General features: G+C 39.5%; 1 protein-coding gene across 3 annotated transcripts; it reads left to right on the forward strand.

Moving 5' to 3' along the window:
* The first annotated feature begins 583 nt into the window (after positions 1-583).
* Positions 584-23,488, forward strand: stk26 (serine/threonine protein kinase 26). 3 transcript variants are annotated; one of them, XM_072661760.1, is made up of 11 exons: positions 584-640; positions 10,971-11,201; positions 12,590-12,646; positions 12,749-12,857; positions 13,775-13,932; positions 14,264-14,449; positions 14,638-14,783; positions 18,115-18,205; positions 18,313-18,375; positions 19,539-19,675; positions 21,664-21,750. In XM_072661760.1, the coding sequence occupies exons 1-11, from the start codon at positions 602-604 to the stop codon at positions 21,686-21,688; spliced, it is 1,242 nt and encodes a 413-aa protein (XP_072517861.1). In that variant the 5' UTR covers positions 584-601; the 3' UTR covers positions 21,689-21,750. The 3 variants fall into 3 exon arrangements, with proteins under 3 accessions (XP_072517861.1, XP_072517862.1, XP_072517860.1); XM_072661761.1 differs by lacking the exon at positions 584-640 and adding an exon at positions 1,705-2,143 and having other exon boundaries at positions 21,728-23,488; XM_072661759.1 differs by lacking the exon at positions 584-640 and adding an exon at positions 1,705-2,143.
* Positions 23,489-24,247: the final 759 nt, after the last annotated feature.

Consider the following 24,247-nt stretch of genomic DNA (forward strand, 5'->3'; position numbering starts at 1 on the left):
GCCACAGAGTAGTACTCTTTTAATGAATCGAATGAATAAAAATGTACAATTATATTTTCAGAATTTACATTAGGGGTATATACAATTTTTCTGGCAAGGCTTAGGCGTAACACTAGGTTGAAAGTAGATGTGCTATGTGAAGGCTGTACTTTTGCTTGGTTATCTGCTACTTGTTTATCCATTACTAAATGCAGCAGAATTACAGCCTCCATGAGAAAGACTGAAATACTACAGGTGTGAAGTCTGTGATTTATAAATACAACTCAGTTCAGTACTGTCATCAGAGTGCATCTGGAAAAATATCTGTCCATAAACAGTCAGAAATCACATATCACATTGCTGTGAGTTATGGGCCTGTTAAACTGCGAGAAAAGAAAGTGTCCTGTTTAATCTCTGATTATTCTCCAATGTAATGTCATCACATCACAAAAGAATCCTTGTGCATGCATCTTTTCAATCTGCCACAAAATATCATGATTTCCATATAAGACAAAAGTATCGGGACACCTGCTCATTCATTGTTTCTGCTGTATCCTGCTTTTGTTGGAGGAACTGTCTCTACTGTCCAGGGAAGGCTTTCTACTAGATTTTGGAGCACTGAATGATTACAACCCCACCTCATCCCCAACTCATCCCAAAGGTATTGGCTGGAGCACCATCCATCACTCCACAGAGCACAGTTCCACTGCTCCACAGCTCAATGCAGGGGGGCTTTATACCCATCTAGCCCATGCCTGCTCAGAGAGTCCTATTCATATTTGTGTCAGCAATGGGTGTCCACAAACATTTGGACATATAGACTCATGGCTCCATTCTGGCCTACACTTACACAGGATGCTAGAACAGAGCCACAGCTGGATGAAGTTGGGCCTGTTTGGGGCCATAATAGAAGTGCTGCATAAACATTTCCCATGGACATGGACGCACGAGGGCCGGAGTTCAAAGGCCACGATATAGCTGTAATGTGGCTGGTGCAGATGGGCCAGTTTTGGCCCCAAATACACTTGCCATTGCTAAACTGACCTGTTAGTGCCATAACTGGTTAATATTTGGCCTAGAATCGGCTGCTATCTGAGTGTATTTTGCCATATCGCCCACCCTTGGTCCAGGTGATGATCAGCAACAGAACTGAATGAAGGTAAACCGGAAAAAAAATATATATTAAAATAAATTATCAACCATTTGATGGATGCTAAGATGCTGTCTACCACCATAGTTTACCCTTTTCAAAGGGTTCTTTTCTGCATGACTCCTCTTGACTCCTCCATGAAAAAAAATATTAAAATAAATTATTTATTTATTTATTTATTTAATACAAATAATATTTAAAGATAATATTCCACTCGAATGTGCGCAGTTTTTAGGATTTTTTATTATTATTATTATTTTCAATAAATAATCCGAACTTGCGCGGGGCTCTGTGGGCCTGAGCGAGTGTGGTCAGTGCAGTCACCTCAGGAGTGGAGGGTCGTGTTAAGGTGGACTATTCGTGGTGAAATTACTGAACAGTTGAGGCTTTAGGTACAATAAACACTGCCAGAAGTTATGGGTGGCAGTTGGGTATGACTGACGTATTTTCATGTAGTGTGTGTGTGAGAGAGAGAGAGAGGGAGAGAGGGAGAGAGTGTGTGTGTGTGTGTGTGTGTGTGCGCGTGTGCGCGCGCGCTGGGCTCCACCCGACGGGCCGAGCAGAAAACAAGTTACAACGCAGGTTCAAACATGGCGTCCGCAGCACTCTTTTGAAGTCGAAGTTTATCCAGCCTTACTGAAAAGCATGTAACGGTGCGCTGGACGTTTACTGAAACACTCGGGAACTGTTTTAGGAAGCGTAAAAGTCGAGTTGACCGAGGAAGCCATGGTAATTCTCGGCCGTGTACTACTTTAAAAGTTGAGAGTTTTGCGGATTGAACGCTAGCTAGCCAACTCGTTAGCTACAGCTAAGCTAGCTACCTACCAAGGTAGCCTGGTGGCTAACCACTCTGAAGACTTTCGCGGACGGGCAAACTGTTAAGGGGTGACTTGGATAGTTGGAGGTTAAGTTTGAGGTAAAAAAAAAACAGTATAAAGAACTCGTCGGCTGTGCTCTGAGGACTCTGTGAAGATGGCCCATTCGCCGGTAGCTGTTCAAGTTCCTGGAATGCAGGTGAGTTGAAGGCAGCGGGGCCCTCACACCTTTACCTGGAGCAGCCCTTTACTGCTGTACGACGAAAAATGTACAGTCCCACAGCCTGAATGTCAGAGGAACAGGCTTGATTTAACGTCTTCTACCTTGTGTCTTCTTGTCGGGTTAGTATTGAGTCGGCCTAGTAGAAGGTGTATTGAGAGTGAATGTAGTGGAAGGAGGCTTCCTGAGTCTGCTGATCACTGGCAGTCCCTTTGGGGACAGGGACAGGGACAGGTACATACAGAATGTCCTAGACTTGTTAGAACCTCATTTGTTGGGATTAAGGAGTCAGTAGACACTGTTCAATCCCACAGGTGGTGGTAGTAGTAGTAGTAGTAGTAGTAAGGACCTGTTGCTGAGAAGTCTAAAACCACACTGACTTAACAGTTGTTATTTGGTGGAGTAAACACCAAGCAGTCTTTCCCAGTTCCAGACACGTTTCAGCAGACCACTTTGAACAGCTGTCAGTTTGGTAACACCTATGACACACAACGGTTCATATTCCTGCTGAGGTTCGTGGAGTTATTGGCTGCTAAACGTACTGTAGAAATTGCTACATGCTCTATTTGTCACTATGACTTTTCTAAATTCAGCAGACCTCCCACTGGGCAGTACTATTTCTGGTTATCTGTGCTGCTCTCTCCACGCCACAGCTTATGAGAGCCCTTATTTGTCTGTCAGACCTGCACCTGTGCTGGGCCTTGTCCTACCTCCTGGTCAACTCCCCATCAGTCGAAGGAATGATTATCCACAGGCGGTTTGTGACTTGTGATGGTCTGAATTTCGGCACAGGAAACATCTTTGCTGCTCAGTGTCATTGTGGTCACTGACACAATTGTACGCCATTGGGCAACATTTAAACTGTACACTTGTCCTTGTCTTCCTCCTTAAATTTAAGACATGGATCTGCAAGGTCACAGACTTCTCCGGTTGAACTCGGGCATTTGGAGCTGGGCCGACTAGCGCCGGCTTTGACGCCAGCTTCGTTGCCATGCCGTGACTAAATGGCTGTAATGGTTCAACATAGCCAGGTTATAATGTTAATCATTATGCATCGCAGTTGGCAATGGAGTGCTATTTTAATCGTCTACCTTGCCTCTTTAGTGTTTATTCTGTGAGTTACGCTGGGGTTCAAAGTCCATGGCTCACCTTTTAGGAGGCGGTGCAGCCTCTGCTGACAGGTGCGATGTATTAGTTTCCTGTAGACGGGCTCTGAAGCTAAAGGAGTGTCTCGCTGATGCACAATGCCTGGGTGTGGCCTTAGGGTTATGTTTCACACACTCCATTTGCCTGTAGTTGGCATCCTAAAGCTGTGTGCCACAGGTGAATCAAGATTTTTAGGCAAATGTATTGGTCTGTTGTTTGGAGGTAAAGGAGAAATGTGGAAGCCACATGTTGTATTGTATGGTGAAGGTGTCAAAATTAACGATGAGCCTGATCTGTCCAATCACTTTTCTTTTTTTAGTAAACAGTTTGTGTAATGTGATATTGTGGACTGAATTATTTTGTTTGGTAGCCAACTTTTTTGGTAGCCAAAGTGTTTTAATATTTAAAAAAGTTAGAATATAAAAGTAATATATATTAGTATTATATAAGTTATATAAATAGTAATATAGTGTATATATAGTTTAAAGTATTTTGTAATCCAGTCTGACTGGCCTCCCTAATCGATCAGCTCCCCGTAACTTTAAAATGCTACAGTGGGATCACTTTTTTTTTTTTTCATATAGTGCTACACTCTCGGCTACTGATTTAAAATGTTGTAAATATGCCATAATTTCTTTTTTGTATAGCGACTGTGTTAGCCTGCTCCTCCTTGATTGTTCATGCACTGTTCAGTACTGGTTTAGGATCCAAGAAATGCATGCAGTACTCTTGCTGGTAAAAGGAGGTGTTTCCACAACAGTTTCTTTTTTTTTTTTAACACGCTTTAATGCAAAGAGTATTCAAGATAATTAAAGACATGGGAGGGAGATCCTCACATAGATTTGGAGCAACCTGGGCAAAAAAGGCAGAAAATAGTCAAACATTTGGAAGAAACACAGCTCAAACTCTAGCACGAGAAACAGACATTATGTTCAGGTTTTGTTAGGGATGCACCAACACAACTTTTTCTTCTTTTCTTCTGATACCATACATAAACTTTAAGGTTCAGTGACTGGATCAGACCCATAGATCAGCCTAATTATCCGATACCCGATCAGACTGATGCATCTGTAGTTTTTAAATTTAACTGCAAAATAGTTCCTGAATGCAGACTATAACCTAAAATGCTCCTCACTGCTGTGGGCTATGAAATATTTCCGTTAATGACACCTAGATGATCCCAGAGGGTATTTACTGGTAAATTGGATTGGGATTGAGGCATCCCTAGTATCACAATGTTTTGAGATCTGGATGTGTGACGATCTGTATCGGTGACATTATAGCTGTTAAAATTAAAATAAAACTGCAAAAATAAAAAAAAGCAAATAAGAATGTGGAAAAAGGTGTAATCAGTTGTGGAAATATGTTGCATGAGTTGACACATTGCAAAGATGGACTCGCCCATGGGTGTCTTCAGCTATTTTATATTTTTCTGTTTAATGGCACGAGTAAGAAAATACCTCAAGCTAACATTACAGCTGTTGCTACTAGGCCTGCCACAGGTAGTACCATATACTGCACTGTTTAAATGGTAGTACCATATACTGCACTATTTAAAATGTTGACAGTATCTCTAAATTAAGTATTTCTAAATTATGACACGTCTGATTTCTGTTCTCTGTTTGTCTAGTACAGGGCCAAAATAGCTATTTCCTCATGTGCATTTAAGAGAGCAAGAGTGGGTGCGCTGTGGAAGCTCACTGATTGGTGGTGTCACACTCTGAAAACAGTAGGGAAGAAAAAAGTTTTGCAACACTTATTTAGACTAAAAGAGAAATCAAGGAAACCTGGAAGGGAACCAGTCTAATAATGTGCCTGAAAATAGTCGTGCTCTCAGATATAAGGCCTTATCCTCTAAACGTGTGATTTGAGCCTCAGTTAGCTGGAACATGGTATTTGCTTTGGTGTTTAGCATGCTGGCTAATGAGCTACGAGTCCAAACACTGCGCTCAATGACCAACACTGGACACTCGACTTTGCTCGACAGCTTTAATCGTTAATACTTCGGTGTGTCCGTGGCTGAACTGCACTGTCTGGTACTTGGTGGAGCTGTAGCTGAGCTAGTTAGGCAAAGGCTAGTGTAGCGAGTGGGCCACAGAAACCATGGAATGGTTGGGAGTAACACTAAGTGGTCTTTTTTTTTTGTCAGCCAGACTTGAATTTGTTCTGTGGTGAACAGACTGTTATCCTGCTAACAAGCTTCTCTCTCTCTCTTTCTCGAGCAGTTAAACGTGTATTTATCAGATGACGATTTTACATTTATTGAATAATTTGGGGGTTTTAAAATAAGGCAGGATCAAATTTTATGGAAGTCATGTAAATGCCACTCATTGTAAGTTATTACTATGGACCAATCAGTGTTTTTCAGACCCGTTCGAGGGCAGGGCTGGATGCCACATAAACCTTTCCATGGAAACTTGGTAGGGCATCATCGTGCAGGGCTTCTGTAATGTTCCTGCCTTCTTTATTAGGATTAAATGTACTTTACTTTTAGGAATCAAACACACAATCAGCACACAGAGCAGCATTCAACACTGGCTCTAATGGGCTTCTGTAGCAGTGTGTGAGATCCGGATTACCATCAAACGGTTGATGGAGGAACGGCAGGGTCCTGTGACAGTGGGGCCTAGCGGAAAGCTGCAGCAGCCTCCGTAAAATTGGCTAAGTTGAAGAAATATCGACCTGTTGCATATTTGACTGAAAATAAGCCGATACATTGATCCTTGTATTGCTAAACTGCTGTGTATGAATAAACACTTGACTAACATAAATTTGCACTTGTCCACTTAGTTTTTCAACCTGTGCATAAACTGAACGTATCAAAATACCGTATATTGTGGTAATACTGATACAGTATGAGGAAAAGTGGATACTGCACAACCCTGCACAACACATTAACCTGCTTTATGGATAGTCTTTATTTTGTTTTTGTAGAAATTGTCATAAGAATATTGAGCTTTTAATGATTTCCTTTCTACTGTTTCTTTTTCTGGATAGAATGAGTGTACAACACCTCTAGTAATATAAAAACAAAACAAGGCTTTGGTTTTTTCATAATCTTAACGGGTAAAAATTATAAATACAGGGACTAAAATATACAAACAGCCTAGTACCTTATGTTCCTTAGCAAGTTGCACCTTGACCACATGTTCTTGGTAGCAGTCGACAAGCGTCTGGCAGATATTTGACCACTCTTCTTGGCAGAATTCAGTGAATTTGTTGCTGGCGCAAATCCAGCACATTTCACATTTTTTTTAGTGGGGCTGAGGTCAGACTTTGAGAAGGCCCTTCCAAAAGCTTAATGTTCGCTTACTTTATTCATTCCACATCATCCTTAGATGTGTGTTTGGGGTCATTGTGTTGTGTTGGAACACCCGGTTTTCTTCAACTGTCTGTCTGATGATTTGAGGCTATTTTAAAATACTATTTTTTTTTCCCATTCATTTTTAAAGTGCACCAGTGCCAAAACCGTAAATGCCAATATTTTGGCTTAAACTTTAAAACATTGCTCCAGAAGGTTTTTTCTTTCTCTTGGAAAGTGTGTTATTTGGAGCAGGGGCTTCTTTCTTGGATGGCAGAATTGCTTAACTATAGACAGTGATACTGGTATTCCAGCAGCTTATGCATGAAAGCAGGTTCTTGGGTTGATTACCAGATCACCCTACAAGCACCCTTCTCAGATCTGCTTTGAGCTCCTTCGACTTTCCCGTTGTACCGTGTGTTGGTTAGTTCAATGAGTGCTGTCCAACAAACTACTTTAATATGAGCATAGAGAAGCTACCAGCTGCTGTCAAGCATGATCACTAACAGAAAGTTAAGAGACCTTGGTGACCTAAGTTAAAATGCCATTACAGCACAACTGGATGTGGGTGTATGGAAAGTTTTCACTGTGTAGTTATGACTAGAGCTGGGCAATATGACGATATTTTATTGTTATGACAACAATACGCTTTTCATAGCATATCGAGGATAGTGTTAGTGCTTAGTAAACGCTGATCAGCTGCAGGTTTCATTACCAACAGTGGAATTAGACTGGTTTAATTAGATGAAGAGCAGCAGATGTTGAATAAAAATCACTGTACTCTGTATAGGAAAGTATCCAATAGCAGTTTTAAAAAATCTTTATCTAGTCTTTAGTGATTGCATGTATTGTGAAAAATGTCTTTGAATATCGTGACATTATATTTTTACCATATCGCACAGCCCTAGTTATGACCCTGTGTTGATTTAATGATTAATGATTTAAGGAAAAGCCTAAAAATATGTACACCTCCGACCGCAGCCGTGCCCCTGTACGTGTGCCGGAACATACAACAGACTGGGCCCGCCGTGGGAATTATTTTGTCACTTCATGGATTGCAGCCACAGATCTGCACAGGAAATGCAGTTGCCTATTAAATCTTGCTGGGCACGAACAAAACTCCCTCGTGATCTCATTAGCCAACAGATAGCCCAGTCATTAAGCGGAGCTGCAGGCCGGTGCCTGGAGTTTTTTTATCAGGAGGAGACAGACTCACATGCAAGCTGTGAAGCAGGATACAGCTTGCTGCTGCTCCACCCTCTGACTCAGGCTGGCAGAGAGCGTCTTCTCAGAGACTGCTTGCTGTACGGCTGCCTCTCCGAGCCGCTCCTTTGGTGTGGCAGTGCTGGTGTTCTAATGAACAGGGCTGAGGTCATTATGGAGGCACACCTGTAGGGCAAAAAGACTTGTCTCTACCTATCCGGTGAGAATTTGTGCTAGCTGTAGTATTGTTTATCATTAACTCCTTTTACATGCAGTCACTTGGATAAGTTCTTAGTTAGTAAGAAACAGGGCTGTTTAATGATGTAGTAATTGTACAGTATCAGATGGCCCTTTTTTATGTTTATAATTGTCTTCTAAGTGTCTTGATCGAACACTAGCAACAAGGCAATATGTCGCCCGCGCCCCCAAGCTTACATGGTACCTGGGATCTAACAGGCTAATCGGCTTAGTAAATAATTATCAAGGACCAAGTTATTGGGCTAATTTAATAGTCGATTAGTTGGCAGTGTAATCGCACGTGTTTCTCGCGCTAACTAGGAACAGTTTGGGATGCACGTAAAGCATACATTTATCACCAAAGTTTAATCCTGACAGTGTGTAATAAAGTTTACCTGTTAATTTCTACAGTTATAATTAACTTCATCTGGATGCAGAGCTGCAGTGAAAACATACAGACTGAGCAGCTGTCTGTCAGATTGTATGGATAGAACCGTTACTGTGTGTAAATACTGTGTTACAAGAGCCAGGGTAAAACTCCACACATTGTTAGTTAGCAAATGCTTAAAACGAACTCCAGTTATTTGGTCATTTATAGATTCATATTCCGAATAATCGATAATTTGCTTCAACAATCAAAAGATCATTCGACTGTCAAAATAGTAATTTGTTGCAGCCCAATAGTTGTCTTACAATGACACCAATATACAATTTAATTAAGTTCAAGTAAGAGGAAAAGCAAGCCAACCTGGATGAACAAGTCTACAAAATGAGCTGAAGACAGTAGAAAACACTCCTGAGACGTTTCACTCGACTCTGTGCTCAGAGATATGAGGCCTTATCCTCTAAACGGGTGTGATTTGAGCCTCAGTTAGCTGGAAGTCCCTGGCTACACCTCGCTGTCCATGGAACGCTGCTTCTTATGGGGCTGGATTGCTGTTGAGTCCAACTACCTTTAACTTGAGCGGATAGTCGCTTGTTTCAGTGGTTTGGTAGTTCTTCCTAATAAACGCAACTGTGTTGCAGAATGTTTTGTCACTCGGTCTGACTAAAGGGGCTGTGTATTGTCATATCACAGGACTTTCAACGATGGGTACTTAAAATCAAACATGTAATGCTACAACTTTTTTTTCAGCTTGATACAAAAGGATAATCTGCACTGTTCTCATTTTCCATGACAGATCTACCAGAGGGAGATTATATCTGATGTGTGTATGTATATATGTATGTATGTGTAATATATATATTACTGACGTCTGATGACATTTCTGTATATTTTTTGACATACTTGTAATATAACATTATATATCGCACAAAACAAAATATTGCAATGGCGTTTTTTTTTTTTCTTTTCAATATTGTGCAGCCCTGCAGTGAACCTGTGCTTTTTGCATGGTCATGTCGTGGCTATCTTGGTATCAAACCACAAGTGCTCATGTAATCATTTTAGCTCAGTAGAGTGACTTTCTTGAGGAGGTTTGGAAAAACCTTAAGTCTTTCTAACCTGTATTGAATGTATGTCTATAAGGATCTGTCTTCTATCGACCAATTTTGTTTCAGAGGTTCATCGAGAGCCCAGTCCTGTTGTCTGAGCAACAGGGGCGCAGCAGGTGGCAGCTGGCCCCAGAGCTGACTAGGTGCTAATGTTCAGGGCAGAGGGTTGGGCAAGAACCGTATGTGACTTCACAGCACATGCGCCAAACTAAACCCAGAGCTCCCTGCCCGGCTTATCATCACAAAGCAGCTGACGTCCCTTTCATGCCAGGGAAGATTTCCATTTTGCGTGTTTGCACTGCTCTGTGCTTTTGCAGCTGAGGGGAGCTGTACAGACGTGGGTCCAAATGTTGAAACTTTAGGTGGTTTTGCTGAATCTTGGTACAGCATTGCCTTAAAGTTTGAGAAAATCTGCTCACATTATTCATTATAGTTTTGGCTCCACTACAGGTTTCAAGAATACACCTGTAGAATTATTATAATGTGTGCTAAACGCTTCGGTTCCAGTCTGACTACCGTTGTACATTTCATAGGTGGGTTAATTATATCCCCAGTCCTAAGGCATGTATAATTTGAATCAGATAGTCTTGGCATGAAAATCTTGAGCACACAGCGTTCGGTGTCACCAACACTGGGCTTGTGTGTTTAAAAGGACACTGTCAGAGCAGTCTGACGTAGTTTTAGGGTGCGGTGAAATACAGACATAATGAGCCCCATTATAAAACAGTGTAGTTTGGATTCTGCAACAAAAGACACTTTCAAACAAGTATGCCACAATACAGCTGCCACTGAAATGTGCAGTATATAAAATTACTGCTCTCTCTGTTAGTAAAATCTGCTAGTCAACTAGTCCTGAGAGGTCTGTGGTGGTAGTTTGATGTTTTAACCATGGCTATTAATTAAGTGCCTAATTCCATATTTGAAGAATTTGATGAATAACTGTTCACTATTTTGTATTTTATTAAAAAAAAATGGAAAGAGTTGATGTGACTTTTGGCTTATGTAACCATTTGTTGTGGACTCTGGGAATTTTCTTGTTCAAATGCACCTAGCTTAACAGAGGAACTGAATGAGGTTTTGGAGCAGGCACATTACCAAATTAGGGCTGCAACAATTTGTCAACAAATCATGTGACCTCAGATATGGGAAGAAGTTGAAAGGTCATGTGTTTAAAGACAAAAGCACTCAGTAATGTTCTGCATCTACACTACAGGATGCGTTGGAGACCATATGGCTTCTGTTGTTACAAGCCAGGTCCACGAGGTGCTTTGTTTGCAAAAATGTGTGTAATTGTTATCCACTACACCGTCCAACCATCTCTAGTTTAAAATAATTGCCCTATTGAGACTTGCACATCTGGGTGTCTGTGATATTTTACCTCAAACCCTTTAGACGATGTCTAACTCTAAGCCCTCTGTTCTCTAGAACCCTCGAGCAGATCCTGAGGAGCTGTTTACTAAATTGGAGCGCATCGGGAAAGGCTCATTTGGGGAGGTCTTTAAGGGCATTGACCGACGCACGCAGAATGTGGTTGCTATCAAAACGATCGACCTGGAGGAAGCAGAGGATGAGATCGAGGACATCCAGCAGGAGATAACCGTCCTTAGCCAGTGTGACAGCCCTCATGTCACAAAGTACTATGGCTCCTATTTAAAGGTAGGAGCTGCTTTGTTTCTTTTGGATCTTAGCCTTTAGCTGCTAGGGCTGGACGATAGGGTGATAAAATCATATATAAGTGATTGTCAAACCTGATGTCCATGTTTTGACAGACAATAATGATATATGTTGGGAAAAGAAAATGAATGACCTTTTATAGGCCTATTTTAATACCAGTTATTAAAACCAACTTAAACAGTTAAATAAATGATTGCATTCATGTTAATAATGGTTGATGATTTGAATTGGATTAATCATTTGAGCAATTATTGTTACCAATTATTAATAATTATTTTTAGATGTTGTCCAGCCCTACTTGCTAGATGTCAGTATGAGTCAGTCTGTGGTTTTCTTGAGATTTGTGTGGAGCTATTCTGGACTTGGCTCGTCTGCTTCCTCATGAAGACTTAACACTGCCGCAGTAATGTGAATGAGTCTTAACACAGCCCTCCACGCTATGTTGCAATACCTGTATTTCTAGAAGTTTGCTTAGACATGACTAATCCTACTGAATTTTGTCAGCCCCTCGGTGAGTGTAAGAGAGAGAGAGCGAGCGAGAGCAAGAGAGAGGGAGAGATGAAAAAGAGGGACAAGTATCTAGTGTATTAGGCTAGTTTTTGCCTTATGTCTGTATATTGTGCAGTAAGTCAGTGAGGTAATTGACATGACAGGCCTTTACTGCTGCCCCTATACATTACTGTTTCATAAGGTGAAAGACAAATATAATGCTTGATACATGAATTAGTCTGTGTTGTATTTTTATTTTCCAACTGCAGTGCGGTTTATTAATTGGACAGTTTGTATAGTAGTAATAGTAGTAGTATTAAACAAAGTAAAGTAAACTAAAGTGATATATGCAACATGTCACTCATGATTTTAGGCTGTTATTTTATTTTTTGAGTTGTACTAAGCCAGATGAACCAGATGAACAGTGAAATGAGCTGCCATTACTGTCAGGTAATAGTTTATGCATTTAAAGGTCAGTGGTTAAGTTCTTTTATTTATTTTTGCATATCAATATTTCTTTTTTTTCCATTAGCTTTTAAACTAAGGTCGCAAAAACGTTGTCAGCTCTCTCAAAAACCTTTCACTTTTTGACATAATTTGAATCTAGCAGTTTAACAATTGCAGCATGTAATAATATGGGCGCTTACTGGACAGTATAGGTGACCGTATAGATAGACTGACATTCTCACATTGGGTTGGTGAGCAACATATCCAGTCAAAATACAAAACTGAATCTGCTGAAGAACAGTGCTTAGTCTATGTTGATCTGTGTTAAATCTATCATTAAAATGTTTAATTATTGACCGGAACCTGTTTTCCTTTTACCTGTCATGAGTTCCCATGTCTGATTATTATTATTATTATTTTTTTTTCCTCTGCAGGGCAGTAAGCTTTGGATCATAATGGAATATCTCGGAGGAGGTTCTGCTCTAGACCTGGTAAGGACTGCACTATTAGTTGATTTGTCTTTCACAGTTTTAACCTGGTCATGCTGTGCCTGTGCCCTGTGGCAAAACCCAATTGCCTGTTTTTGTGTCCAGCTGCGGGCAGGGCCCTTTGACGAGTACCAGATAGCCACCATGCTAAAGGAGATTTTGAAAGGCCTTGACTACCTGCACTCAGAGAAAAAGATCCACAGGGACATCAAAGGTGTGTGTGTGTGTCTGCGTTTTCTGTGTATTTATGTCTGTGTGAAAATGTTGGCGTCTGCGCAGGCTAATGGGTGTGACTTGTTTGTTTTTACATTTGTTTGATCTGGGTGGGGAAGGTACACTGGGGTCAAGCTTGTTTATGAATAGCTGCACTGATTGGTGTTTTGACTTTGATATTTGCATTGTCTGTGATGGTTTGTTAAAGAAATAAATCACATTGGATTATATAATAAATTAGCCAAATGTCTGATTTCAGACAGAGTGTCCAAGCGGATAATGTTTCCTCAAGAATTATTGGCCCCTTTACTTCATATGAACAAAAAGACTGGACAAATTCCTATTGTGGTTGATCAAAGAAAATTGGGCAAGGCCTGAGCCATACTGCAGACCTTGTATATTAATGCTTCAGAAGGTAAAAGACAAGGTTAAAGTATAACAAACGAACTGCTCTATGGTTTAATTTGCACCTCTGGTAATCTGTACAATTCCTTAAGACGACCCCCCCCCCCCCCCAGGTTGTTGGCTCTCCATGTCAAAAACAAACACAATAAGATTTACTAAAGCAACAGTAGGAGTAAAACTGGTGTGGCTTTCCAAGGCAGAGGTCTGTATCTGCTAGATGAGTAATTTTGTGTTTATTTTTGTTCAGATGTTCTAGTCTGTATCACAATAAAGTGTAACACATACTTGAGGATGATGTTCCTTTCTTGGCGATGAATATTTGTTTGTTTGTTTTAGCAGCTGAGACTGATCATTGTTTTCCATCCATTTCTTTTCTCGTCTTCAAATTCTTGACATTTTTGTACTTGTCTGTTTCTTACTCAAGCAGTGCTTACTTACACTGCTTATATATTTCTCATGTCCTAAGTCATGATAAACCTGTCAGTCTGATATCATTGTATGTGTGGTCTCCAGCTGCCAACGTGCTGCTGTCAGAGTCTGGTGAAGTGAAGCTGGCGGACTTTGGTGTGGCAGGACAGCTCACAGACACACAGATCAAAAGGGAGACGTTTGTGGGGACGCCTTTCTGGATGGCCCCTGAGGTCATCCAGCAGTCTGCGTACGATTCTAAAGTAAGTTTTGGGGTAAATCCTAGATCTCACATTGTATGTGCACACCTGTTACTATTTTATTTTGTAGTTTAAGCCAGTGGTTCTCAGCCCTGGTCGTAGAGGACCCTCTCTTCTGCATGTTTTATTTGTGTCCTGCTTTAACACACTACCTTCATCTCAGGAAGGGCTTGTTTATTAGCTGGATCAAGTGTGCTGAGAGTTGGGTAAATACTGAAATTTGAAGAGCAGGGATTCCTCTAGGACAAGGGTTTCAGTATTGTTGATTGATAAATGAATTTAGACTCTGTTAAATCTGCTGATCTGATAATTGTCTTCCTTGATTGCTTCTCAGGCTGATATCTGGTCTCTGGGGATCACCGCTATTGAACTGGCCAAGGGAGAGCCACCCAATTCAGACATGCACCCCATGAGGGTTCTCTTCCATATCCCAAAGAACACACCCCCCACCCTCAATGGCGACTTCTCCAAATCCTTCAAAGAGTTTGTGGACTCCTGTCTGAACAAAGACCCTACATTTGTAAGCACAGTTGAAATCTCACAATAGTGACACTAACTACTAAATATAGGCGATTTGTGACAATTGTCTACTGTTAAATTTACAGCAACATTTATTCAGTATGTACTAGTCCAGATGAGAGACTGTGCAGGATGGCAGACAATAACAGTTTTTAATCTTCTGGATTCTGTTCCCCTACCCCACCCCAGAGGCCAACTGCAAAAGAGCTCCTGAAGCACAAGTTCATTGTTAAGAATGCCAAGAAGACGTCCTACCTCACAGAGCTAATAGACAGGCTGAAGCGCTGGAAAGCTGAGGGCCACAGTGATGGAGAATCCAGTTCAGACTCTGACTCGTGAGTACACATGGAGTCTTTTTCTTCTTTAAGAAGCTTTTGTCCATTCACACCCCATGTTGCTTTCATAGATGACTATAAATCTTTACACTGGTGTCTATAAATCTTTACAACATGACTGCAGCTGTTGTGGCATGATTGAGCTTAAAAGTTTTTTGTTGACTGCAACAGAATTGTATTAGGTTTTTATCATTTGACATGTGGAATGCCTCATACTTGAAACTGGGAAGCCCACACGTGATTTACGTGTGTTAATTGAGTTTAGAAACGTTGCGTGACCAAGTTCAAATAAAATGGGTAGACAAAACAGTGGAACAAAAAAAGTCAAGAAAAGCTATTGTAAATTTCTGTCCACACCCCCTCTCCTTTGGGTGATTGTTCAAATACAGGTTGAATGACTTTCATTAGGTGCCTGAAGGCACCATTGTGGTAACTTCAAAATGGTAACTAGTAGCAAATACAGTGCATAAGTCCAGTTTTGCAGCAAGTGGAAGGAAGCATTCCTACACACCTACAAATGCCTATTGTCTAAATACTAAGCAGTAATCGTGTGGAAAAATATATATATAAGTATAGCAGTGTATGATGGATAAGCTTGTGCCGATGGCTGTATCAGTATTCATTAACTTATAAACTGGATGTGTAATGAGTGAAATACTGCATTTACCCTTAAACAAACGAAATATGTAACCTTAATAACATCCTAATGTGTGGTTCCATTGTTCTGGGTCTTATTTGTTATTAATTGTATGTAAAAAGCATTGCAGAAGCGGCATTGCATTCTAGTTTCTGCTGTGCGTTGTACATTCAGGAGAATCAGATAATGGAGATGGCAGATACCATAGTTTTCCACAACCTTTATCCACCTTTACTGTAATAATAAACAAATGGTCTGTTGAACTTGATGTTATATTATATCCTCTCATGATGTTTTGAATAGTGAAGTTGCTGCCACTACCCAACACAAGTGCTAATGGTAGACCCAATGGTTAGCTTTAGAGCAACTTCAGGCCTTCCAGGAATGCAGTCATACAAGTCCCGAACACTGTGGTGTACGGCCATAGAAGGCCATCAAGTTGGTTAAATTCAAAATAATTTATAAAACAATTTTCATAAAGTTCCATAAAGGTGCAGTCACATTCCCATGTATTACATTTGGTGAATGGGAAGGCATTTGTTCATTATTTAATTTTTTTATTCATTTAAATTTATGTAGAGGCATAGTATGAGTATGTGAGGGAGTTGGGTCCGAAATCATGTTTAACAGACATTGTGGGTTAAAGGCATTCTTTATCTTTCTTCAAATGTAAACAAGTGTGGGTGCAGGGAGGCGAAAGGTGACTCATTTGGCCCAATTACTTTTTCCCTTCCTCAGGATGCTGGCACCCTCCTAAATGAAGAGTAAGACACTGAAATAATAATGTATAATTATTATAGGCTGATTACTTTTTGCAAACATATGATAGCAAAATATCAACATGTTGTCGGACATTTTAATACTGTGGACACTGGAGTATTAAGGTGGACAGTGGAGTATTAAGGTGATCAGGGGCCCCTAGGCTACAAATTGATGGTCGGACAGTTGATTGTCAGGAGCAGAAAATGTTCAGATTTGTATAACTTGAGTAGTGTGTGCAAGGGGTGGACATGTGTGACTGTATAACCAATTAGAGATGGTGGTCAGTGCTGTTTATCACATTTGAATAGTTAAATGGATTTGCTGATCATTTTGGAAAGTGAAAATCACTTTACAGTACCGGTACTCTGTTTGCCTTTTACACAAACTAAAGATTCCAAATGATCTTCATTTAAGCCTCATTTGAACCCTGTTCTTGTAGCAGCAGGGATGAAATAATCTGACAAAATTTAATCTTGGTCTTGGTAACTTTTTCAAATCAACTAACCAACTCCAGTTTCTAAATATAAATAGACAAATACAATGCTCTGGCTAATCAGAGGGCACCCAGTCACTAAGTGGACACCTAGGCTTGAGCATTAATCTGCAGAGTGTCAGAAAACGTCCCTGCTATCACTACATTATGTACAGTTGTGGATGGTACTCTTGACAGGAACAGTGTATGAATGCATTTGGGCACTTTGGGACACTTGGCTGTGTTGTCTCCATATGCTGCATTAGCATTCCACACTTTACAAAAGGTAAGAATTGGTTTACTTATTAAAAAATCTACAGCCTACAGACAGAAGAAACATATCCAGTAAATTAAAGTGTAGCATAGTATTAATGAACTGCTGTTTGCATTAATTCAAATCAAGGAATCAAGATCTAGTCAAGAATAAAGCTTTATTTTAATTTGTACAGATTCACGAAAGGTCACCCCAATGTCCTATTCATGACAAAACTATTCGACTGCATAGATAAATAGGGTAATTTTGCAGCACATTGTGCTGTTTTTTTGTCTGCTCTTTCACATCAGAATAACCTGCAGTCTATAATATAGTTCAACTTTAAATTCAATGGTTTGATTAACATTAGCTAAGATAAACAGGGAATGTCATGTTATTGAATGACCAAGTGTATAAGAGCTAAGCAATTACTGAGCATGTTCAGCATCAAAATGTGGTGGAGATTTAATTACTGATGTTTGTTGCCATTTGTAGTTCCTCCGGCCCTCGGCACTGTGGCCACATTGTGGCTTTTGCACACTTGGCTTGATTGTCTGTAGGGCGGCATGACTAATCATATTTTTATTGCTGTCGTGATACAGGTTTCCAAGATAAAGCCTTTACAAAAGGGTGCAACGTCACAGTGATGTAATTCAGTAGGGCTACATTTACTTACTTGCTCTTTTAGGACTGGGTAGTATGACACCAATATTATTGTGATAAATTGCATTGCAGTGTGTCAAAAAAATGCTTTCCTGATCGTAGTGTAGATATCATTAGTAATCTGCTGCATTGTTTAAGGAGAGCATGATCAGTCTTAATGGCCCGATTCCACCCACAACACTGAGATGTAGCTAATATTAAATAATGTGGTAGCTAACCTGGGTGTGCAGACCTCTTAGCATGTCTGTCTTAACTAGGATTTTAATTCCTAATGGTTTAATTCACTATTCATGTATGTGTAGTCGTTGTTCTGTAAATCTAGATGCTGGTCCTTGCATTGTGTTAAAAATTTGATGATGAATGGACTAGGTTTTGCACTCATTGCAGTGATTGCTTTCTTGAGGCTTTCTTGCATCTGGTCAGTCATTTATTTTCATCATCTCATCGCAATATCCAACAGCTCCACCCTACTAAGACTCTCTGATTATTTTTCTTTTTAAAATGTTTTAATAACTTTTGGGGTGTGATCTGCTTGACCTTACAGGGAGCCCAGCAGTAAGGACAGCGACTCGTCCCCTGAGTGGTCCTTTACCACTGTCCGTAAGAAGAAGCCTGACAATCAATCCAATGGAATGGTGCGTCTTGATTGGATGATATTGAATAAAATGAACAAGTTGATGTGTGAGGAAACTGTTATTACTACACTGAACTGAATTCTGCTCTCTCTTTCTCTTGCCTGCAGGACCAAGAGGTACAGAAAAAATCAGCCAGCTTAGCCACAGTCATCGGTCCGGTATTTACTGAGGTAAGGGGAAATCCAGAGTTTGTTCCATTGCCTTTCTAAACTAACGTCTAATTTACATGACACAAATAAATGAGAATGGGTAAAGGATATCTGCCCCAGTTTTGCTATACTAATGGTTAACTGCCCTGTAGTTGGTGTGTGTGTTTTTTATATAATCTTCTGTAACAGTACTCCAGTCGTTCTGTGGAACTATAATCACTGAGATTTTTAATCATGTGGCTGGAAACTGATGGTGACTTAATAGAAATTACACTGGAAAACTAGTTAGGGTTCCTTTGGTGGTCAGGTTCTAATCAGAAACGTACTGGGAGGCCTAACTGCTGGTGCTTGACATCAGAACATGCTCCCATTATCCAATTCAGTCCCACAGAGGTGGTTCCTAGGTTGTGTGTGTCTGTTAAAATCAGTGTGTGCATTGCACAGTCTGCTTTTGCATGTCTATGAGGGCAAACCTCTCTAAATCCACAACATTTTACTACTGTTTTACTAAGGTGACGTGTACTGTGGTAAGATCTGCAGAGTGCTCCTTCACTTAGTCACTGTTTGTAGATCAGGTGTCTTGAAAAGAAGTGGAGTATGTTCTCAGCACAAATACACTTACTTGACCACTTAATTAAACACTTATCTTGATGCTAGCTCACAGGTATGCATATAGAGACTGTATTTTTCCCATGTACAGTTGGTGTTTGTCATCATGGAACCCTTCATTTGTGGTTGGTTTCTGACCATAGTACCACATTTGGCTGGCTATTTTTGGCTGGCAGACTGTTCCAAGCAAACAGTGACATTCAAAAACCTTACGACCCAGATACACAACGCAACAGTATGAGGCCTAAAATATGGATTATGTCAATACATATAAATTCTGCATATCATATATCTGAGAGAAATACAGGATTTCCACATTGGCTGTGGGACAAATTCTGTTAAAACATCCTAGCACTTGCTTGTATTCAATATACAATTGTTTTGATTTAAAAAGGTATTGAATGTTGAATGCTCTTCATCTACTGCAATGCTACATGTCACATGGTATTCTATGCAGCATACACTCTACCACCCAAATAATTTCCAAATAGTTTCTAGTTTATTACTGAAAGTCGCAGCAGTTGGTTGAGTATAGTGATAGTTATTGTTAATTTTCATTCTGGTCTTTCTCTCAGCTAAAGCTGCAGCACAGGGATGGAGATTTGAAGAGGGTTGTGATTGAAGACCTGGAGAATGCAATGCATGCTGCTGAGGACCTCTGTCCTGGGGTTACAGACAAGATGATTAATCACATCCTAGAGAGAGTGCAGAGGTCAGTTTTCCTCCTTTACAAACACATACACACCCCTCATGTATCCATACATGTGCTTCATTTTGGGATGTCCCGATCCAATCCAGCTTTGACTGATTCCATCTTAGATAGTGCAGCAGTTGCATTGTGTACATTTCAACAGCAGAACATAACTGCTGCACTATATAAGGTGGCATGGAAAGATTGAGTAAGCACACTTTAGGTGAGGGTAGCTCAGAGCCTTGTTGTAAACGGCCGCACAGGACAGCAGGTAAAGAGTTGTTTAAAATGTCAGTGGAGGAGGATTTAAACTCTTCACTTATTCATGAAATGTTTGGGTGATTTTGCCAGCATGGACAAAAATGGCAGAAAATAAACAGTTTGGTTGTAGTTGGGTGTAGGTTGAGCAATGATGAAGATATTTTAATCCATTAGATCCGTTTGGGAAGATATAACATATCAAGAAGGCTAATGCACACGGTTTAGAAAAGCAAATCATTTAATAGCTTACTCAGTCTTGGACTTGGACTCATTTGTAAAGTCAGGTGTGAAAAAGCACTATAGAAACAGCAGTCAGCTCAGAGTGTGTAGCATTATACATGAACACACTCACACAAGGTGTTTTGACTGCAGTGTTTTGAAAGAACTGGGAATGGTCAGGGGGAGGGGGTCAGTCAGACTGAGCTATAAGACAATTAAACACAATAAAGTTTAAAATAATACTTTTTATAAAGTTGCTTCCAAACAAAGTTTTGAATGATCGGGACATCCCTAGTTTCATTTGCACTTTTGAATGTTAATGAAAAGCAGCTCACAAGAATTACTGTTTATTTGCCTTATTTTAACATTGAATGTAGTTTGATCAAAAGCAGTGACACATTACATATGTTTTAATAAAAAAAATATATATATTTTCCCCCAGTATGTTCAATCAAAATAATAATAGATCATATTAATAATAATAAATAGATAGATAATAATAGACAAAATAATAATTTACTAATAATAGTAAATAATAGATTTGTGTTCTAAAATGTGCAGAAAAATTGAGGTTCAGAGTTTGACTATTTCTTCACTTACTTCAACTTCAAAAATCAACCAAAATGATCAGACTTTTACAGAAGACTGAGTATATCAGACTGTTTTTGGAAAAAAAAACTTCACCCACAGCAGCAGTGTTTTTGAAAATCTCATTCCTATCTTCATGTATATCTACACATGCGAAAATGACTTATGACTCATTCACATGAGCATAACAACCATATAGGAAAAGATAATACATCAGATATTTTCTCAGAAAAGTGAGGTTGACATGAAAAATCTACAGTACACTTGCTCAACTGCCTCCATAATCTCGTAGATTTGCAGTTAGATTTCTGCCAGAAAATAAAAGCCACGGCAACCCCATTGTTTCTATAATCCTATACTCCTGATCAGACAGAGAATGGGAGTTTTTCTAGCGTTCTCTAACTATGCTCGACTGATGGTTTAGGAGTTGGTGGTTTTCTTTATTATTCAAATACTTTGGGAAAACAGTCATAGAATTAAATTTTTGCAATAAAAGTGGTACCTCCTTTAAAAGAAGTGGTCGCTGCCTCAACAGTGTGATGAAAAGGAAACTAAATTCAGTTCTAAATGCATCAACCCACCAGTCAGAAGCTCAATAAATGAGAACAGTAGCAACCGTACGCAGGTAAGCAGCGTGATGCTGACGTAAAAGCGCTCCACCCTAGACAGGGGTTTCAAAAAGCCTAGTTTTTAGTTCCCATAGTCCTTGTATTGTGTAGCAGCCACTTCAAAGGTTGCTTAGCTGTTTTATCTTCCTCTTTTAGCAGCTTTTATCAGTGTTCAATTTTCTCTCTAAGCTTTTGTAAATGTTATTGAAATTGCTACACAGATTTCTGTTGAAGCTGTATCATATATTTCTATAGGCGTTTATCTTTTGCTTCAAATGTTACAAATTACTTTTTGGTTAGGTTTGGCTCAGCTGTTTTATCTTCCTCTTTTAGCAGCTTTTATCAGAGCATCCCCTGATGGAAAAACAAACATCCTCTGTCTTTTTGAAACCTGTAGGTTCTCTGTGAGTTAGTTTAGCGTGGGATAAAGGCACGCAGACGACTGCGGAGCTGGAGGACTGAACAACTCGTCAGGCTTCTACAATCTCAGCTCTTCCTGTTCACTGATCATGAACACAGACACACACACACACACACACTCACGCTCCCTCTTCACATACAGGGACAGGAGGGACGGGGTTGCACACACTATTAAAAACCAAAAGGAATTTCCTTTTCCCCCCAAAGATAGAAATATATATTTGTTGAATTGTATTTATATAATTTTGCCATGTGCTTTTATTTTAGCTTACAGCTGGTGCCCAATGATGTGTGTACTCTTATTTTAGGCTGTATTTTACGTTGAGAGATCACAAACGTCCTTATTGGTTTTCCGCTGAGCATTAGACAGGAGTCAGTTCACGCTTATATCGATTTTTGATCCGATGCAATACCCTTTTATTTTAAGCTTCTCTCTGTAATATTTATGTGTGGGAGGTTGACTATACAGACTCAGCGTCTTTTTGTTTGTCTTTTTTATAAGGGGAGAATTTCTGTTGGACACTCTGCACACTGTTACTTGTAGCATTACAGAACTGCTGTATGGGATAATCTTCATATCATGTCAAAGAGAACATAGAAATACCTCAGTTAGATAAAGCAATCAAATGAAAGAAGGCAAAAAAGCAACCCGCAACTAGTCTTTATTATTTTTTTTTTATTTTTTTTGTGACAAGTTATGGAAGAGGAACTTTGCTGTGCAAAAGAAGCTTCCATTTTTGACACACAAGATCAAAATTTCCTAAAGTTAATTTTGTACTGAAATTGGCAATATAGGTTTTTTTGTTTTTTGTTTCCCTGTTCCCAAGATGAGGAGGGATTGTAACGCCCCTTTGTTGATTTAATATTTTGCCCCCATATTTGTTTGTTCTGTTCACTTTTATAATGTCTTGCAGTTTCTAAACATTTTTTTTTTACATAAGAGCAATGAGAGATATACTGTACTTCTGAAGGAAATGCACTGCACACACTTTGTATTGGATGAGGCAATTTTATACTTTAAGAATGAGAAACTCACGCAGACACATTCCACGTCCTTTGACTAGATCTCAAGAGGGAATGTAGGCCTCTATCCAGCAGAGGAACATTTATATGGATACCCTACAGTTACAGTTCAGTTACCAAAAAAAAGAGCTAGAGCTGGAGAGACCGGAGCTCCATATAAGCAGCGGCATAGGAACTTGGACGGATATCAGGCTTTTAAAAATGGAAATCTTTTATTTGGGATGGTCTTTATTTTGTTTTCATGTTATGTAGTACAGAAGTTTCCTATTAAGAGGGATCTTTTTTTGTTTTTGTTTTTTCCGCCAAGCTTTTAAGTAAACATAAGGGTGCCATCACTGGTATGGTGGTGAGGTCATCAGTGCTCCTGTTGGCTGGGAGAAACTATGCCAACATCCCGTTGTGCCTAAAGTTCAATTCTGTACGTATGTGTAATTGTTATATCTTCAAAAGCTTTAAATGATGTCACACGTTGCCAGACTGTCTGAGGTTTGAGAGCAATAAGGTGTTTGGTAGATTTTTTTATATGTCTTTAAGGATGTAGATACAAAACTAGGTTTTGTAAATTTTCTCTCTAAGCTTTTGTAAATGTTATTGAAATTGCTACACAGATTTCTGTTGAAGCTGTATCATATATTTCTATAGGCGTTTATCTTTTGCTTCAAATGTTACAAATTACTTTTTGGTTTGGTTTGACAAATAAAGATGTAAATTATGACACTGCATGTGATCTCTGTTTTCTTAGATTCTTTTAAATGAAGCTTTTTGTCGAATGGAAATTCAAATTATGTACCTAAATTCTGTTTTTTATATATATATATATATATATATATATATATATATATATATATATATATATATATATATATATATATATATATATATATATATATATAAAATATGAGAATGATAAGCCCTAAATGGGTTATAAAATTTCATCTGTAAATGTTCCCTCCAAGGATTGCTCTGTAAATCTGTTAGTAAAATCTTTGGCCTCTGGTCAAAGTGTCTGTAACTCTTAGTAGTTAAGCAGATGGATTGATTGCCAAGACATGTCATAACAAAAAGTGGGTTGGGGGTAAGGGGCAACAGTTTGGGCACCCCAATAGAATCCCACTTTGATGACTTTAACTAAGGACCCATACCTTAATTAGCTTGTTAGGGCTGTTGCTTGTTCACGGTCATCGTTAGGAAACACTGTCTTAACAACCAGCAGCCACGGGCTGATCCAGGCAGCTGTGTAACCCTCTGAACATTAAAAAAAAAATTGATGCCCACAAAGCAGGAGAAGAGTTTAAAGAAGTGTTTCCTCGAATCGAATTTTACATTGTCATCCACCTTAAACTTCTGAATAAACCTTGATGTATTTAGGAAACAAGCCTAGTGGACTGATGAAATTGTTAAGCACAGGGGTGACTGGATCATGCTTTGGACTTTTGTGTCGCAGCCAGTGCGTTAGGGAACATTTCACTGGAAG

This window comes from Salminus brasiliensis, chromosome 18 (genome assembly GCF_030463535.1).
Source record: "Salminus brasiliensis chromosome 18, fSalBra1.hap2, whole genome shotgun sequence".
Lineage (NCBI taxonomy): Eukaryota > Metazoa > Chordata > Actinopteri > Characiformes > Bryconidae > Salminus > Salminus brasiliensis.